Genomic DNA, 20,213 nt, shown 5'->3' on the forward strand with positions numbered 1-20,213 from the left:
CCTGACGTGTGAAGTCAGATATAGCACGTGAGGCGTGTGTCTCACATAGATATTTTTTTCAACAACCGTAAAGGAAAGTTTGATTTGAGAAGCGAACGAATGTAACATAATAATTCAAAAGAAGTAGATCAAGGGCAGTCGTAGGTTCAGAGGCATGGGTTCGGCTACACGAAACATACCCTTAACGCGCAAACTTCAGGTGAAGCACAACGCAATGATATCTCTGGCGGTGCGTAGTCAGTGCGCAACATTTAGTTGGCGCGTCCGCCAAGAAAGCCATGACGTTTAAAATTGATGATTTCAATTGAACGCATGCACCAGTGTCATTTTACTGAACTCTTCAGAAATGGCGCACTTTACGCACGCCCCACAGACTTCGAAAATCTAACCTGCAAAGATCTGTTGGAAAAAATTGTTCTTGCTTCAAAACAACAGTCCCATTTACCTACTACTCCAACTATTCAAGTACACGTGTAGTGCCTTATCGAACCTAGCACCCTAACAAAATGATCAACATCAGGTTATAGCAAAAATTTAATGCCCTGTTAAAATATAATATAAATACTTTAGGTATTAAAAATACATTTTTAATTTTATATTCCTAATTCAATATAATAATGCTCATGAGCGTGAATAATGATTGCTTAGTCGCATCTATTGTCCCATGAATCCACTGGTAGACAAACCTCGATTAGTCAGCCTTTTGACGAGTACCTAATTCGTGCAGGGTGGGCAAAATTTGGCTGATCATCGGTTAGTTATATCAACGCTGACGGGAATCTGGATGGTTAGTTCTCCGTATTGGTACTGCGGAACGATTCCTTATTCTCGGAACCTCTCCTTCCAATAACTTTTCCTGAAAGTTGTATTTCTCATTCTCCTGCAGAGCAATCAAGATTCCCGAGATTCTTGGTTGCGGAATCCGTTATGTCCAAATCCACCAATGTTGTACTGACCGCGGAGGTGACCAACTCTTCGTATCGAGAGCAGTTCGTCAATCAATCAGTCGAACGAAAAGATTTGAAACTTTTCTCGTTATTCGACCAAAGACGCCATACATCCGACAACGGTCACAAATCACTTTTATGACTACAGCAAACTAAGTTCCACGCTCACTGGAACTTTGGAACTAGCGATTCTTTAAAAAAATATGATATTTGGGTCAATAACGATATTTATGAAACCGGGTGTTTTGCATTCGGTTTTAATTGATTATATGCAAATCATACCAACATAATTTACTTCAATTACGTAACTCCTTGAACTGTAGTTTCCTCCTGAACGACGACTACAAGAGTATGACCATTATCAGTTGGATCGGCAATATAAATTTTCATATATTCATTTTATGCTTCCAGTTGACGCTGTCTACGCCATGGCCTACGCAGTTCATAACATCATCGAGGACGAGTGCGTCCGCGGTCGCGGTACGGCTCACTATCTCTGCGACGTCCTTAGGCCGGCTCCGCAAGGACAACACCTTCTGCACTATATCCACAACGTGACTTTCGTCGGTGAGTATAATTATACAATTTCGGCAGGAATTCATCACGCCTCCAGATCTTCACAATCCACAACGGTAGCGTACGAGGAGCAGGACCACTGATATCTATTATAGTACAGAGATCAGTGACTAGGACGAATGTGGGCGGTGGTGCTTGTGCATGGAAACAGTAAATATAAGAAAACCAACACGGGCTCCAAAACAGTCCAAAAGTCGTAGCACAAACGGTTAAGCTTCCCGAACTTAAATAAGTTTATCTGAGCTGCGATATATTTGGTCAAGTTTATTTTCATGAGTATGGTGTTCGGCCAATTTTTCGTGAGCTATCTCGTGAATTTCTGATGCAACAGTAACAAACGTCTGATCTTGTAACGGAAGAGCGCCGAAAAATAAGTAAGAAGTAAACACGTCCCTCCACGGTGTAGCAAAAGAATATACGGCCCAGCCTGTCGTTGCGTCGGTTACATCGGGCATCTGTTTTGCAGTTATTCATACTTTTCATTGTAAGAAAAGGGTAGTTTTTTTCAATATTGTAAACCCTTGTCACCTACAGCAGACAAGCTCAATTCGCTTATTTAGGAATATTTTCTTCCTCCTACCTTTTGTAATGTTATATATTTCTTTTCTATTTTCTTTCTTTTGGTTATTGTTCCAAATGTTCCCCAGAAAGATATAATACTGTCTCATTTCTTTGTCTAAATGCGTTGCATGTCAAAGAGTTTATATTTCATTTCTCAAGCGTATCATTACGCGAACGTAATTTCGAATCTCGCAAAAGTAAAAATCTTGGGTTGTTCAATTTGTGAACGGTGCAAAAAATATTACTCGCTCTCACGCCACTTTCCCGATTCATGTGACGTTACTGAAGAACGCGAATATACCTAAATTGTATTATACGCGCCGTAACGAAACTACTCAGATTCGACGCTTTGAACTAACTGAGTTTTAAGATAGATACTTTCAATAAACACCAAAGTCGTTGTCCATGTTTAGCAAGACCTCGCCTAAGGATTCACTAGCAATTTGGCACTCTCTCAACATCCAAATCACGAGTGGCAAGTAGCTGCAGTTACCATAATCGATATGGGTAGCCTTGCCGCAATATTCAACGCAGTTCATGCATGATATGCAGGAAATATGCCTAGGCATTACGGGGGTAGGATACATGCAATCGACGATAGATTAACGTGAGAGTGGCAGCTGGAAACTCATATCGATATCCACAAACCTGCGTCAACACCAATTGGACGAATAGGTGACGTCGTATAAGTCACCTTACACACAAACACACATGCTTATAAATAGCGATTCTATAGTAGCTTTGGAAAAAAATATATTTCCAAGCTCTTTCCGAATGCGGCAGAGAATCATTGCATGCCCCAATACTAAAAAACTTGACGAAAATCGAGGTGGCGTGGACTGCTCTTTGCGTCGATTGGGTAAAGGTACACCTAGCTATTGGTATGAAAGTATTTGAATCCACACCGATGATAACACAGGTCTGCGATGAAAAAATTATACGAATAATTGTACATACATGATTATACATATTTTTATGAAAACATCTCCACTTTTTCCGTTTTCCTTCAACTAAAATTGGTGCAATTCCCACCAATTGTCAGGGAATGATTAAGGACCATCTTCAATTTTGATCAAGCACTCACTCAGATTCTCGAGTTTGGGGTCACCTTTTAGCATGGTTCTGCTATTCTATTATTGCAACGTTACATCAATTCAGCACACTTATTGTTCGTCTTAAGGCAACTTGTAACACCAAGGTATACCACCTTTATCGGTATAATGGCTAAGTGTTGGACCACTTTCCAAAGTTATTACAATTACTTGTCTGAATCTAGTTTCGATAGATTTTTCACTTTCAGGGCGCCAAGGAACTGAGATAAAGTTCAATTCTGACGGAGATGCTTTTGGCTTCTACAATATTTATCAGTACCAACATAGCGAAGAAGGACGATTCGATTACACTCCAATCGGCACTTGGAAAGAAATGTAAGTTTCGATTCCCTGGATAGTTCCATAGGTGACACATTAATAGCAAGCGTGTGAGACCAAAGTAGGAGAACATTCCAATGATTTTTACTATTGCTATTGACTTTATAAATCTGTGCCTCCTGCAAGAGCCCATATATCAGGGAACTTGATTTCTCACGAACCAAGTAGGTAAATTCTTCAGAATTTAAGGGTAAGATGACAATGTACTGTACAAACATCTCATTTAATTTTCAATTATTTCCAATGTAATAGATGAAACTGGTGAACTTCTTTAAGGTAGCCATGCATTATTCTAGCCTCGAGCTTGACGTCAACATGACACGATGGGCGACGGGTCCCGGCGAAGAAAACATCCCACGGAGTACGTGTAGCGAAAACTGTCCTCTTGGTCACGTCAGAAATTTTCAGGTGATTGCGTCATTTTCTAGATCGCACGTCAATCTCTTTCCATTATATTGTACTATAGAAACGTTTCAATTATCGCAATGGTATACGGAAGGATGAAAGAGCTATATAGCTACTACCTGGAGAAATGTTCCCCAGTTAGTTTAACATGGTAACCGTAAGATAAACATGGTTTATCGCAAGGAAAAAGATCTTGAGTAACTAGTAAAGATCCAGGAATAGAATGCCACTGAATGCTATCGTATGCAACATGTGAGAGTGGAGATACAAAGTTATCACCGCGAATCGAAGTAATATCGAGAGTACATCTATATATCTTCATTGACACGGAGGAAATTGATGTTCTCTCGCATAGAGGTGCCGCAAAAATCTATACCAACGAATGTACATTATGTATTTATACATAGGTATATACCTACCTATGTAAGCAAAATATTACGTATGTGTAATGCAGACATACTTTAAAGGGCTCTTGCGTAGGCATTTCACGTCACGTGGGGAACTTCCAGATGGGAATATAAGAAAAGCCCAACGCGGAATTTCAACCGAATCTTCTACATTTTTTTCACATCTCATTCCTCCACGGTCTGACCCTGTTCCGTGTACTTGTGACTTTTCCAAATAAAATGAGGTGCAAGTTATTGAAAAAATTTTCGGATATAATCACACGTTGCCCTGCCAAGGTGCTCGATTTTATGAACTCAAGTGAATCACGTCTACCTCCGCAGTTCTTACCGTGAGGTTCTTTTAAGTAGATCAAAAAATACCAAAGCAAAAGTGCACGTCGCTTCGGGCGACTCAACTCGTCCGCACGAGTTGTTTATCCACCACGGTTATTACAGTCGTCCGAATCAGTGAGTAAAATTATTTCAGGAAGCTTGTTGCTGGAGTTGCGTTGCTTGTCGGGAAGACGCCTACGTGTTTAACGACACTTGCCGCAGCTGTGATCCGGGATACGCTCCTGACAAGACGAAAACCCGGTGCATAAAGTTAGCGGCTGAAGTTATACCTTGGACGAGCCCCTGGGCAGTCGTTCCTCTAGCATTTGCTGCGGTGGGGATTCTCAGCACCCTCTTCACTACAGCTGTCTTCATCAGGTCGGTTTCATTGAAACTATCCAATACAGCAACGACCACGGCATTGTGATTATAGTGTTCTGCACTACTTTCATCTAAATCTAAAGAGCGAAATCCTTTCAACGACAGATTCAATCGCACCCCGGTGATCATGGCCTCCGGGCGAGAGCTCTGCTACGTTCTTCTCGTTGGTATTCTCTCTTGTTACGGAATGAGTTTCATCATACTGAGCAGACCGACCACTTGGAATTGCACCTACCTTCGGATAGGACTAGGCCTGTGTCTGAGTATTTGCTACAGCGCCATACTCACCAAAACCAATCGGATTTCCCGGATTTTTAATCAGGGGATTAAAAGCATTAAACGACCATCGTACACATCGCCGAAAAGCCAAGTTGCCATTGCTATTGGTGAGTTCCGAAGCAAGCACTCGGCTTTCAAAGTTATGCCGATTGACGCAATGATTTACGGAAATGTGGACCTGGAATAACAATAAGTTTGCCTAGCTCCATTTCAGATTTTACCATAATTACTAAATATTGTAACACGTTCGTTTTTGTATTTTTTCTTCTTCATTCTATCATCGTCTTATCAATGTTATAAAAAAATCCGGATCCTCCAACCCGAACTGTGGTTAGTCACCGGGAAACAAGTAGCTCAGACCGCCAGTATCGACGTAATTTATCCGAAATCGGAAACGGGTCCTATAGCTAGTCCAGGCTGAGCGGTTAATCACTGACCGATTTGATGTACACCTGATTTGAAAATTACAAAGAAAATTTCAGATATTTTCAGAATACTTCAAAAGAATTCAGAGATTTCAAAAAATCTTTATACATTAAATAAGACTTCATGGGATTTCACAGAATTTTTTCAAAGACTTCAAAACATTTTTACAGTGATTTCAAAAGATTTCAAAAGATTTCAGGAGATTTCACAAGTTTTCCGAAAAAATATACACCAGATTACACGAGTGATTAACCCCTCGGTCCAAGCGATATACAAATGTATCCGTAACCGTCCACTTTGCAGTGAACCGCAGTCTATGCGCTATCCCGGCGGCATTATTACGATGCGACACCTAATGCGGTTGAGTCGCAATGAATTATATTCTGTGAAAACCTACATTATGAATCTCCCTCTGTATATCCTTAGGGATTACGGCAGTCCAGCTAATCGGAGCGATAGTATGGTTAATCATCGAGCCTCCAGACACCAAGGAAATCTATCCGTACCCGTTGACCGCTGTTCTAACTTGCCGCGTTTCAACCTTCTCCCTTATGATGTCTCTCGTGTACAACATGATACTGATCCTCATGTGTACGTTGTACGCGTTCAAAACACGCAAGATACCTGAAAACTTCAACGAGGCCAAATACATTGGATTCACCATGTACTCCACATGTATAGTATGGCTTGCCTTCATTCCGATTTACTTCGGCACCAACAACGATTACAAGGTAAGACTTGTAAGGTAAACATATCTCACTTGTACTCGATGAAAAGTAGTATTTTACATTATAGGCGGATCAAACGCGTTAAGGTATAAAATTATCCCGCTGTGAAAAGACAAATCAAACTTTATCCAACAGATCCAGATCGCTAGTATGTGCATGTGCATCAACATCTCAGCAACCGTTGCTCTGGGCTGTCTGTTCACGCCAAAGGTGTATATAGTCCTGTTCCAGCCATACAAGAATGTCAGACCTGGGCAGACGAACGTAAGTCAGTTATCCAGACTTCTTCGTAGTGCATGTACTTGTCTCACATGCCTGGATGTCGCTTGAAGTCAAGCAAATATTTCTAATTATTTTACAGGCTGCTCAGCCTCAAGGAGCGAACAGGCCTGCCTACAGCATGAGATTTTCTGGAGCGAGAAGTCAAACGATGCAAAGTGTAACATCCGGTTCTAGAAGTAGCCCGACCAGACAGGCTCGCGGTGAGTTGAAACACGAGAACGGCGAATCGCAAGCCTTGGCAAGCCCGTCGGTGGAAGAATCGTCCGTCAGCTAGGTAGCTCTAATACACCTTCATCAGAGTCGGGAACATCGCTCATCAAGCGAAGATGATCTGGCGATGTTGCAGATGAATGAGGAGGTGTATGAACAAGATGACAACATATTATCAACCGTGGCTGAGTTGTCCGAGCTAACGGATACTCCAACGCCACCCACCCACAACAGGTCGAACAGATGTCGCGATGAATCCGCATCTGGCTCTGTGCAGGTGACCATTACATACAATTAGCCTTCATCGTCCATTGCCAGATACTTAAAATTCAAGCAATTCATATTACATAGTACGATAACAATATGTGCAGTCTGTAAAGGTCGTTGCGCCTCAAAAATCCGTGACTGTCGAAACGCTGCGAGTACAGGTGGCTGAATAATTTGTTTGTTTTTTTTCTCTATGCAAGTCAAACGATTCCGTGGAAAATGAAAAATCGACAAACGTGCCGAGCATCTCCGCGATGGTTTCTATGCAATCTAATCTGGAGTACGAAGTCAAGAAATTGGACGAGATCGACAATTCAACCGCATAGGGATATCCTACATGGACGTTGCAGGAATCGTCTCCAGTCGAATTCTTAACAACATAAAGCTTATAGAAATGGAGAGGACATGCTTCGCGTTGCTGCTCATCCGTGAAAGTGACCGTGACAGCAAAATCATCTGTTTCCTTGGAGGTAGCGCACGCGCATTACGGCGGAATTAAGATTAACAATTTATGAACGTCATTCGAACACAGAAACGTTGACTGGAGAATACAAAGTAATTTTGGAATTTTTAACAAAACTTCTGACACAAAATTCAAGGTGACATAGCTTAATTTTTTCACATAGTATTAATAACTCTTCATTTTTTCGGCTAGAATGTAATTCTATACAAATAGAAAAAACGACAATCGTAGTAAATCTTTATACAGTAATCGTATTAAATAATATTAATCCTTTGCATAATAAGGTAGAAGATGAAAAATAATCTTTATAACGATCGATGATGTGACGTTTAATTATACATACATCGCGTGTACATATAGCGACGTGGCTACTGGTTGGCAAAAATAAGAAGTTTAATATGTTTGTTTCACAATTTTTTATCTGCAACTACCACAATGCGGCCGATGTGATAAAAACGTATGTTAATGCAATAATGTGTAGTGAAATTCATCATTTGATCACGATGAGGCTTTTGCAAGTTAATATCATTATCATGATTTCGTAAATTCAGAAATAGTCTGTTGTAGACAATTTCTTAAACTTTGTTATGGATGAGTTGTTCAAGATTTTTTAGAAAGATACTTCTATCGTATTGCCGAACTACACGTTCTACACATTGGCAAATATACTACCTCTAAGAACCGGAACTTTCGGAATCCTAAGTGCGAAGGAGAAGTACATATTCTATTTATTTATAATCAGTTGCCATGACGTGCTTGTGCAGAAAATTATTTTATTTGACTTATCTGTGAAACGATAGTTGTTGTCCTTTGATCTCGTGCCTTTCACAAACAATACACTTATTGATCATTACGATTTAGTTTTACTATTTAAGTAATGATCCATTTCGAACCATATCTTTTTAAACTAGCCTAAATTACGATCAGTCCTCACGGACTGCGGTGATAGATTGTCTCGACTGCGCATGCTTACCTCCAGAGCGATAGACAATCCATGTTCCTCTCTCTCTCTTTCTCTCTCTCTCTCTCTCTCTCTCTCTCTCTCTCTCTCTCTCTCTCTCTCTCTCTCTCTCTCTCTCTCTCTCTCTCTCTCTCTCTCTCTCTCTCTCTCGCTCTCTCTCTCTCTCTCTTTCTCTCACATGTCTGAATGCTCGTCCATTGTACGGAGATAGGCTTGTTCTCTCCATTTCTATAAGCTCTATACTTTCCACCAGCGCTAGCGACTTTTGCGTGAAGGGTGTGGAAATTTCACATCGTGAAAGGCTTGTTTCAAATTCAGAATTTTGAAGCTAGATTTACATCAATTGTTGAATAACCCTATACTGACTGATAATATACTTGTCATTCTAATTTCGCTCTTACAGCATAAAATTTCAACAGGAGAGCGGTAAAATTTTAACGTAAATCAAACTTTTGTAATGACTGACAAAAAATCAAGTAAAAAAAATGTTTCCGCAGGTTTTGAGATTCTAGTAGTGCATGTACTGTGCAAAATGTGAACGTTCAACGGACCTTCTGCGGAAGATTGAAGTCCCTGCGAAAAGTTTCTTGTGCGTACATTTTCATCGCAAAAGGTTTACATTTTTTTCTTGATACACGTAATCTGAAAAATTTTAAACATACCTTTTCATTTCACCTTCTTATAGTCAAGACAAAAACTCGGTGTTTGTCAAGTCCCCCCTCCCCTACAATCTTCTGGAACAACTCTACACCCTAAGATTCCTTAAGTCGCTGGCCCTGCTTTCTGCACATTCCTCTGATCAGAGCTGTGAGTCAGACGATTGAACACAAGGTTCGATAATGTATATAATCGTACAAACTCTCTTTCCGATACCGTCGTTCAATCTGGCCGAATCTTAAGTTTTTTCGACCATTAAATTCATTTTGATACTGCAGTAGGCTCTGTATGTGCGAACGCTTTATAAAAATAGAACAGCTCCACTGCGCTAAGGTAAGGTTCGAGACGAATCGCTGAATAATCCTCGGGCATCAGAGGGATTATTCCGCAACTTGTATGCTTCCCGTCGCAAAGGCGACAAGCCTCGTTTGCCCTGTTCAGCCGATAGTTTTTATTGAAAAACCATTCTTATTTTTAGTATACTCGGGAGTGAATAGCCTGTGGGTCAACTTGTATAAGTTATATACCGAATTTTACGGTAATACACTAAAATGCAGTGGTGGGAAAACTCTCGGCAGAGAAGTCGTGACGAAAGAGTAGCTTACTTATCTGGAGCAATGAATCTGAATCCGGCATGCAACCGAGAATGAAATATACAAAAGATGCGATAACAATGAACACGTCACAACCGTACAATAGTTTCACAATAAGTAACACAGTTTCGAAGTTCAACGACGCCCTTTGAGGATACGGTGAAAAGGAGAACAGCGTAAAGGGTGAGGGCTTAATAACTCTAAGGGTTTAGATGTATTACCTAGTGCGCGTGCGCATCTGACCGCCCATACTGATGAATTTCTCCCTACCATTTAGCTGATTAAACGAAGATAGATTCTCTGACAGAATAATTCTCTGTTTAACCACCGCCAATTTAACCATATTCCGTATATCCATGCTACCTTTATACCATGGATAACAGCCATGCATCAATATAATACAGGGTGTTTTCCAGTAAACGCCGTAGTATTCAGTGATTGCGTTCCGGAATCATCTTAAAGTGATCATCACTCGATAGATCTGAATTACCGGCAGAGCAGGCGTACTTCGATGCATAAAATCAGACACTATCGTCGATACTGTACAGACAGAGACAGTGATTCCGGTACGGCTAATCTTTTTGACATAAGTCGCTTACATTGGTAATTGGAAATTCAGCCAGTAGCGGCCGGTCGACAGTGACACTGCAGACTGAATCCGCATCGCCGACATAACCGACATGGCCTAAAAATTCAGAATCACTGCCCCCGTTTGTATGATTCCATATACTGTTCTAGAGATAGACTTCACAATTTTCCGGGCCGCTTGAGGCTCGCATCCTTTTCTCGAGATTCATGCTCTCTTTTACGGCACCACGAGTGGGAAACTCTGCAGTGGATGAGCTACTCTTGCGTCAAGTACTTTTGTATATTTCAACAACTTGGATATACCGAATTAGTGATTTTTCTTTCTCCTGGTAGAAACCGTATCCAAATGCTGTGATGTATAGTTAGTAAGAACTGGTTATACGTCGTAGCAGTAAGAGTACGGCTGTCACTATAAAAAATATCTCATTTTGACCCTGAATCTGCGGTAATTTTTTTAACGGTGAGACGAACTAGAGTAGATACTTAGGATTAAGACTGAACTAATATTACAAAATTATATGTATATAATAGTACATACCAGTATTATATGTATGAGCAGATTTCAGAAAATGTGTAAATATGGCCTAGAATGTGCGAGTCTCTTTCAATTAGGTGATTCGAATGTTCAAGCTCATCATTTATATTTGGACGTTCTATTTGTTACTGTTACTAGACGTTTAGCTAATAGATGTAATGAGGAAAAGTATTTCATCTTATTCGCTAAATGACGTTAGCCAATACTGAACCGCGATAATATACGAAATATTTTCATGAAATCAGACTAGTCACGTTGTAGTTATAGGTATGTACTATAAATAGTTAGGGTATAAAGTTATGCGCGTTCGATACTTGTCGAAATTTTGTACAGTTTATTTGTAATATAAATGTACATACACACATACATGCGTAGTCTTAGATCCACATCAATTTAGGTTTATATGGTAGTCTCAAATCTTACGTATAAATCAGTTTTCCAATACACCGATCCACATTCCTTGATCAATAGATATCTCGTACAACACTACTACTATTTAAACTACTGCTGTCACGGCTACTGTTACCACTAATACGTATTACACGTATTACAACCCCTATCAGTATTTATACAATACTACGTCTACTAATCCAGTAAAGGATAAAAAATATTGAATTGCATTCAAACAGATTAATTATGATGACAACAAATCCCAATTTCTCGAGGAAATGTACTGCACGATGCGAGGATCACTCCCAATTAATCGTTCTATTACTTTGCATGTGTATCTAAGAATTCGGTTGCATTCCCTTTTGGTTGTTTGAATCGTAACGCAATTTCAACTCGACCAAATCTGTAATACACCATTTTCTTCCGTCCATTTTTATTCGACACTGTTATACAAATTCGAATTTACCTTGAATCAAGTTTACTACGTCTCGAACATTAACGCTCTTATCGTTTTCCATTGGTTTCTTTCGTTTTGAAATTAGTTCAACGCGGGACGAAATAATCCAAATATTTTCGCGGGTTAGTTCAGATTCGTTTTCCATCAAGAATCAAAATAAATTTATTTCAATGCAATTCAATCTTTTTCCGTGTACAGGGAATACCAATACTAATAGTCTACTGCTAATACTACCGTTAGTGTGCGAAATCGGATCCGCTATAGTTGCCAACTTTTGACGAGGAAAAAATGGCAATATTTATCGAAACGGTTAATATTCATAGATGTAAAATAAATCAGAATCGGTGCGGTACTTATGAACCCATAGTTACATCGCGGAGTTTCCCCGCAGGGTTAGCAGTGTTTACATATCCTTAGTCAACACCTGTAGCGTTCGACTGATGGCAAAAAAATTCGTTATTCAGAGGTTTGCGCACTAGATAAAAAGTAAAGTAGCTGAAAAAATTGAACTTGCGGCACGATAAGAATTGTTAGGTAAGAGTTGATTATAGCATGCAGCTATAAAGTTCGGCAACAGAGATCTATTATTAGATAAACGTAAAAAGAAACTTCGAGTCGAACTAATCACTGTTGACTTATATATAGTATATTTATAAGTAATTATACATACACACATGTATATATATATATATACATATATATATATATATATATATATACATATATATTAGTTATTAATACGTAACTATATACTTAATTTGACGTCTTGGAAACAGCCGTAAGAATGTTATAATATATAGGTATAGGTATATGTGGAAGTAAAATACGAAGTTTCAAATCGAGACAATTATAGCAAACTTACATTATCTTACATACCTTTCATGTATAGTGGCAACGATGTGTTTCAAACTGGGATTAATAGTTATACGTTTAGCCATAATTTTAGTTTTAGCCATTTTTGAACCGCAGATCGCTATCGCCGAAGAAATATAATATCTATCCTTATAATGATATGTATACTATAGTATCGTAGCCTGAATAATTTAAACATTGTATATACACGATGGCCCGTTTGTACAGAGACAATTCAGAGTGAAAAACATTCATTGAAAAGATAAATATCTTTAATAGGTGCACTATATATACGTATATGATACTTGACGAATTTTGTTTTGAAAATGAATTATAGCAGGTTTTTGATGCGAATACACTCAAATCATGGCATAGTTTGCGCCATGTTTATAAAAATGCCGTTTGTATGCAGATCTATAACTAGTATGCTAATTCCGTTCCACTGAGTTGTCGAATCCCGCCTCTGAATGGCAGAACTGCTCTACATTTTTACAGTTTTCCTATTCTGTTTATGTACGGGGTGGACGTTAGAATTGCGAAATGTCACGGATATAGTACATTACGATACGAGTGCGAAAAATTATTTATTCGAAATATGGACATAAAAAACTGATCTCGTCGCCCCTGTTAATCGGCTACCATCATTCTGGCCGTTCATGTTTTGCTCCTGAATTATTTTTGGTACGATGTCACTTTCTGTGATGTAGCCCAAACCGAACAGACAAACAGTATTGCATACTAAGAATATACGTTAAGTATAAATGATAGATACACCAAATGTAAATATACCATATATTGGCCATGTTTACACCGCATCGATGTGAACCGGTTAAAATGGTGGTACATGGAGAGTTTTGAGAATAATTCTTTACTTCCTTTCCATTAATGCAGTGTGAACAAATTAGATAAACAAAGCCAAAGATGCGATCACCTAGGGATGTAATTAAATATAGAAAAATGATAAATATTAATGTACAACTTGTGTATGTATATGCATACACAAAATTTAGTGTATGTATAGCGCAATATACCGCCTATAATGTCCCACGCGTATCCTAAAATCCCAGCTAATTGTAAATGTATAAATGCCTGGAAAATATCCAATGGATGTTACTGTTCCATATGAATATCGTGATATCCCAGAGTCTTGAGGGATAACCGCGGTGAGACGCTCAGTGCTGGTGGGATTATTCGTGAAAATAAATTGCCTGCATTTTAATTAGCAGACGATGTAACTAGATATTAAAATTGAGATTAGAATTCCAAAGTTCTATAGGATAGTGCGCCTTACGGTACAATTTTTTGAATCACTAATGGAAAGAAACCAACGAATAGCACACGACATTGTACACACGTAGACAGTCATTCTGGCACAGCTAATTTATCTGTAGAGTCGATTACGTTGGGAAATGGAGTCAGCTCGCAACACCATCATCGGCCAACCGCAAACCCATTTAAATTTTGTGTTGTTGGGTTCTGCTGTTATATTTACGAAGACTGAGCCGTTTCGCGACAAGCTGGCCGTGCCGCTGCGGGCGGATTCTTCATTGCCAACGTTATCGACTCGGCCGACGAATTAGTCGCGCCAGAATCACTGTCCACATATGTACAGCACCCTTGGTGAAAATTAATTGCCGCTTATACTACAAATTGTTACCGAAATCGGAACACCACGTATATTTCGTACACAAATGTATATACGCATAACTTTATGAGAAACTAGGCGCACATGAACGATTATGTACGAATGGTTCCGATTTCACTAGAAATTCGTCGTATATCGGTATCGTAAATTATCACCGGGGCAATTCTACAATTATGAAGGGTTGAAGAGAAGGAGGGCGAACTCTCTTTCTAGATACATGATAACGGCTGCGGGCGAAATTTGATGCTTCGCAGTTCTGATTTTGACAACTACCAACTTCGATTAGGTGTAGTTGTTTTCCAATCTTTGCGAATTGTGATTGCGGTGTAAAGGACACGCCATGGCTATAATGTATACACATTATATCTACTTCGGGAAAGTTCATCCGATGCGCTACTTATCGGAGTTCTAGGTAGTTGCTATATTTCGAGATTTTAACACCACGCGCGAAGGCTGAGTTCGTCCTACGTCTCTCTATCTTCTATGCATTCAAAAGTGATAGATTTAATCGTACGTAATATTGAAACAATGTATTTTTACCGCGATAGGTATATACATCTGAACAGTATTATTGTCGATAAAAAGTGATAAAAACAATATTTATGGTGGATACTTTTTTTTTCGTAATCCAAAAGATCTCATCCACATTTATCAGTGGAGTGTTTTTCAATTTTGAATATCGCAGTAATTGTGGACATTATGAACCCGATTAGAATTCTGAATAATTCGTCTCATAATCAATCTTAAGCGCATGTCATTTTTCTATTTTTCGATATGTGACAAAGAACTGATAAAACACAATTGAAGTCTCACGCAAACATTATCTATCAATTTTGACGATCACTTGACAGAAGACTTTTGTTGCAACAATCGTAATCATATAATCACTGATATCTAGCTAGTATAGAGATCAGTGCGTATAATATTGAAATAACAATTGACGTAGGAGTAACAATATGTGATAGTATTATTGCTAAAAATGATAGTAGACGTAAATACGCATACACACACTGATAATTTAGTATGTAAAGTATGCAAATCTATGATACGTTAAGGCGTCATGAACAGAAAGATCTCAATCACTAGCTAATTTTAAAATGTCAATATTTTTTCCAAAGTCAGGTTCTCGGGTGCATACTTATAGATGTAAATTATACATAATGTTATACACCACTAGTATTGAAATGCAAATTTTTCATGAAACAGTTGAAATAACGGGATTCATACAAAATTCTGCCATTGCCAGCTACACTAAACTGAGACACCGAATCCTGAACCGCGATGTGAACATACTTAATTAACAATAATTTTATTGAAACCTTACATCTCATTCTTGCAAATCGATAACTTAGACCATATACTACTGGCCAGCGCACTACCTATCTGTTAACATTGTGAAGATTGAAGTCGTGTGGTCATACAAAGACAGGTGGCACGAGGCCTTGGAGTAAAGTAGAATAAGGAACCCTTAAGAGTTCGAACTTTGCCAGATTAGTGTGCGACCAATAAAATTCTTGTCGCTCTACTCGAGTGCTGATCAAGGTGGCAATGCGCTGTCCAGTCAGGGGTATACATATGGTCTAAGATTGAAAATACAAGGTTCAGGTTAAAAGTTTTCCTGTGTTTTCTCCCAAGTGACAATCTCTGCCGGGCTCGTTAAGCGTGTACATTGTATTGTGGCTTGCTGACAATATTTTAACAGTTTGATCGGGAAGCGACCCTGTGAATAGCCAGGGAATATACTGACATTTGTGGATACATATCCAACAGGCCCGATGACGAGCGCGATAGAGCTTATCATTCAGGAGAAAAAAAAGAAAAACCAACTTTTGAAATGGGCCTCCGTGTACGTATTACATACATACACTTGAAATTGACTATGTCGATTATCTAGGAATGAAAATTTTCGTACTCATTCAACGTTGAATTTATTACGTGTTTAATATATTCTATAATAAATGTTGTCAATAAAATTAACTGTTCCACGTTTGCTTCATTACCCCTTCAGCCATGGAACTATCGATATGGGTGGAAGAGAAATAGACTCCAAAATATTCAAAACTGTATGAAGCTTAAGCGCAGTTTATTCGAAGGTAGTAAAAAAATACATATGGTATATACACGTATTTTATACAGAGTATAACTATGACTCGAAGAACTATCAGGGTTTGCCGTAACGTGTTCTTTGACGGTCCTGATGGTCGCAGTACTCGCTGAGGATAAGTTTGCATAAAAATAAGTGGAACACGACAATCAGGAAGCAAATACTGATCCAAAATAAAGTTGGCAGACCCCCCAAACGATGGCCGTGCTTGTGCAACGCCATCACGTGATGATCGTGCGCCGGTGCTGATACGAGACAAAGAATTACCAAAAACATCGTAGGAGGTATGAATAATGAAATGCATAAAAGCAATTATAGTATAATGTTCCTTACCCTCATCAACCTCGTGGACGTGCAGAGCTTTACGCAAGTCTTGCATGTGCTGTTGATCGGACGTTATGTACAATATTGCTGTCAACGGTTTCGTTAGCTTCACTGGGAAATTAGTCCAGGATTGACTCAGTGGTACTGGAGAGTCTAAGCAGCCAGCATCGCATCCATAATAAACAGTATCGCTGCGATCAAGTGCAACACCCAGAACCGCGCGATTATCTTCGCCCACCATTACTGAGATGTTTAAGTGAGTTACGTTGCCATAACTTATGCGCCTGAAAGAGAAAGTTGAACGTTGTTGGTTTTTTTTATTTACCAGCAAATTCATCAAAAGGATACTACGTATAGCATTCGACGATGGCAAGCCAACCGCTTTAGATGATGCTTTGATTAGATAATAATATATTTCAAACTTAATTGACCTGAAGAAGTAGTCGCGATGTAAGTACTGTGGATCTATATTAAACTCCAAGTGCTGGTTGCTGAACCTCAAGGATCCTAAACTGAGAACAATCGCTTGTTGAACAGCTGCCGGTCCACCAACCATCAGATGGTGACATCCCTGCTTTTCCAAGGTAACCAGCCATGCTCCAACAATGTCGTTAACACCCTCAATTGTTGATGTGTCTTGCCAGAGTCGTGGGGCGTCTCTAAAATGCGTATATTCACATTACAATGGTTAATGATTAGGATTGAACAGTAAGCCAGTGAGGGATGTAGGCCCTACAGAGTGTGATGACCTCGGTAGCAACCCTCGTTGTTCGCGACATCTTTTTCGACATCTGGTATACCCGCGGGAACTTGAGACAATACGTAGTACATTGTGGAGTTGATTTTGTGCCCGTTTATCGCACCTTTAGCTTTCGAATTGCTGATTCTGATGCCTGCATGCCAGTAACTCTGCCAAACTAACGTATGTTCCTCCTTCAATCCTTGTTGTTGTTGCACAAGAGCTCTTTTCATACCCTGCAACAATGCGCTAAGGTTCATTCATTGAAATTAAAATAATTAGAAAATGAACAATCTAATGTAGCTTTCTCTTAAAAATTTCGTTACTAAAACAATAAGTCATACCTCCAATGCCTTTTTTTGTGACACTTGCAACAATTGTTTCCTTGCGATATATGAATCTGATGATACAGGTTCACTGTAATGGACGCTAGTAAGAAATTGCAGCTTCATAAAACTTCGCGCTGTAACATGGAATGTTTTTGGCGGTGAACGATACACCACAGCGACGGCCACAATCTTGTCAGAACCTGGCAAAGAAACGAATCCTGAGGTTGAAGTGTACTCGTAGTTAGGGAGTCCTTCAACTTGAACTCTGTTAAATAAAATTTCAAATTTAATGAAGCAAATATGCGTCCCGCAGGAGCATATCTTACATTGGAAACTTTGAAGAAATTTACAGAAGGCCATACAATTTTCCAGCCTGATCGAAATAAAGTAAGCTTGGAGGAAAAACTTGCAAAGTACCTACTGTACTGCCTCAGTGCCTGAGTCCCTCCAATGCATTGATGTTTGAGGCTTGAGCGGAACTTCTTGAGAAACTCCGAGGGGATTGGCTATCTTGATTTCTTGAACAAAAATCCTATCGAGGCTTCTGTGAGCATAATACTGAAATTCAACGTGATACCCTTCACGAAAACATTGATATCTATGAACTATCCCTGTGGTTAAATGCGTAACAGTGGCTTCCCGAGAAGGAGTGTTGTCCGAATTTGGATGTGTTAATATCGGCTGCCAAGGAACCCTCAGAGATAGCGTTCTTCCATGTTTTATATAGAGCCAAGCTTCAGGAGTCACGGGAATACCGAAAACTCCATTTCCAACGTAAGGCAAATAAGAATGATCGTCGGAAGAAGGTGAGATGATAGCATTGTATTCAGCGGCATCAAAAAATGCACTAGCGAGTCTTTCGTTGATGCATTGATCTTCAAATGCTATGGAATAATAAAAACCAAGAGTCATTTTCGGACATTGACAGCTGATTGGACAATTATTTGTTTCCACTCCAAAGAATCACCTTCGATCGGTCTTTGGCTACTGGCAAACAACCACTGAGCAACGGAAGGTCCAAGGTAGAGCAGCAGCGCTCCGCAAATGACCAACAATATGAGGAGCTTGCGATATGAGTGATTGCCATCAATGAATCGCCTTATACGTTTGGCAAAGTCGTGGGTATCGAACATTCCTCCACCCCTCATTCTAGAAAATCTACTCAACCACCACGATGGGAACTGGAGATGTATTAACCAAGATGGGCGTTTCTTAACCTTCAACGCGAGCTGTCACCTACATAACCGCGACGACCAAACATACCTCCCTATTTGTACGCAATAAAGACACAGAGATTCTATCTACGTATTATCCGGTAGTTGGTTTGTATTCTGTAAAAATTAGTGGCTTAGCTATCAGCAGACTTGTTCGTTCGGAGATCTCGAAACTAAGCCTTGGTTCCAATACGCAATGGTTAACCACGCGACAATTACAAGACTCCACGACTGCTGATTGTGACGTAAAAACGTCGGGACAATTGGGTAGAGCGAGACAGTTACAACCTGTCTGCTCAACAGGCAGTTCGCAATACGCAGGTGTACGTCTGGTGACCAATCAGAATTACACAACGCCTGCTACACAGGCAACTTGTATTACAGAAATGCATGTCTGTTAGCGAGGGACGACAGATACCTGTACTCTAATCGTCGGAATTGCACGTCACCCACTTTAGTCAGCAAGTCGTATTCAACAGATGAATGACTAATAGCAGCCACGGCTGGCCTGATTCTACTTACAATTAGAATTATGCATAAACGTAAAGGAGGCGGACTGCGCGCTCCGTAACGGCCTTTGAAGCCGATGCGATTAGTCTTCGTCTTTAATCAGGGCTATGCTCCGTCATAGTCCGCATACAACTATTTGAATGATCCTAATTGTTTCCATACAGCACCAAAAGCCATTAGCTCTTTTTTACTTATGGTTGTACTGCGCGGTATTGAAAAAATAGCTAATACTTTTTGTATTCGTTCTATCGTTTTATTGTACCTATACGTACGTATAATGACATGATATTGGTAAATATAATTAATTTACTAATTGTAGATTCGCAGGAAATACCGATAATTATATTCCGAGTTCTATAAAACTAGAAGATAATTTCTTACCGATTCATTGTCAGACTTAAGCCTTAGCTGGCTGACCGGGGCAAGGCGGTGTTCACGCATGGTTCCCGCGCCTATTCCAGCAACATCCTCTTGTCATTTGGGCCACCTCTCTGTCCCTTCGCCGCGGAACGTCGCATCAGCTCACAAAGTGAGTGCCAAGCACAGTCATACGCATACATCTATATGTACATATTTGCACGCCTATGTATGTACATTGTACATACGTATGGTTGTACAGAACCGAATTCGCCTCCATGGAT

General features: G+C 39.6%; 2 protein-coding genes across 3 annotated transcripts in view; one reads left to right on the plus strand and one right to left on the minus strand.

Moving 5' to 3' along the window:
- The window catches only part of LOC124304643 (metabotropic glutamate receptor 7-like), an 83,093-nt gene extending 74,390 nt beyond the window's left edge, over window positions 1-8,703 (plus strand). For both annotated transcript variants that reach the window (XM_046763137.1, XM_046763136.1), the window contains exons 9-17: window positions 1,359-1,514; window positions 3,385-3,511; window positions 3,811-3,922; window positions 4,793-5,016; window positions 5,125-5,405; window positions 6,151-6,455; window positions 6,588-6,716; window positions 6,814-7,221; window positions 7,412-8,703. In XM_046763137.1, the coding sequence (XP_046619093.1) occupies window positions 1,359-1,514; window positions 3,385-3,511; window positions 3,811-3,922; window positions 4,793-5,016; window positions 5,125-5,405; window positions 6,151-6,455; window positions 6,588-6,716; window positions 6,814-7,008 (1,529 nt within the window). In that variant the 3' untranslated portion in view covers window positions 7,009-7,221; window positions 7,412-8,703. The remainder of the gene's footprint in view (window positions 1-1,358; window positions 1,515-3,384; window positions 3,512-3,810; window positions 3,923-4,792; window positions 5,017-5,124; window positions 5,406-6,150; window positions 6,456-6,587; window positions 6,717-6,813; window positions 7,222-7,411) is intronic.
- Window positions 8,704-16,418: 7,715 nt separating this feature from the next.
- Window positions 16,419-19,318, minus strand: LOC124305082 (uncharacterized protein KIAA2013 homolog). Its single transcript, XM_046764098.1, has 7 exons — window positions 18,816-19,318; window positions 18,270-18,732; window positions 17,864-18,113; window positions 17,517-17,755; window positions 17,212-17,439; window positions 16,790-17,064; window positions 16,419-16,701 (listed from the first exon to the last, which is right to left on the minus strand). The coding sequence occupies exons 1-7, from the start codon at window positions 18,994-18,996 to the stop codon at window positions 16,514-16,516; spliced, it is 1,824 nt and encodes a 607-aa protein (XP_046620054.1). The 5' UTR covers window positions 18,997-19,318; the 3' UTR covers window positions 16,419-16,513.
- Window positions 19,319-20,213: the final 895 nt, after the last annotated feature.

This window comes from Neodiprion virginianus, chromosome 5 (genome assembly GCF_021901495.1).
Source record: "Neodiprion virginianus isolate iyNeoVirg1 chromosome 5, iyNeoVirg1.1, whole genome shotgun sequence".
NCBI lineage: Eukaryota > Metazoa > Arthropoda > Insecta > Hymenoptera > Diprionidae > Neodiprion > Neodiprion virginianus.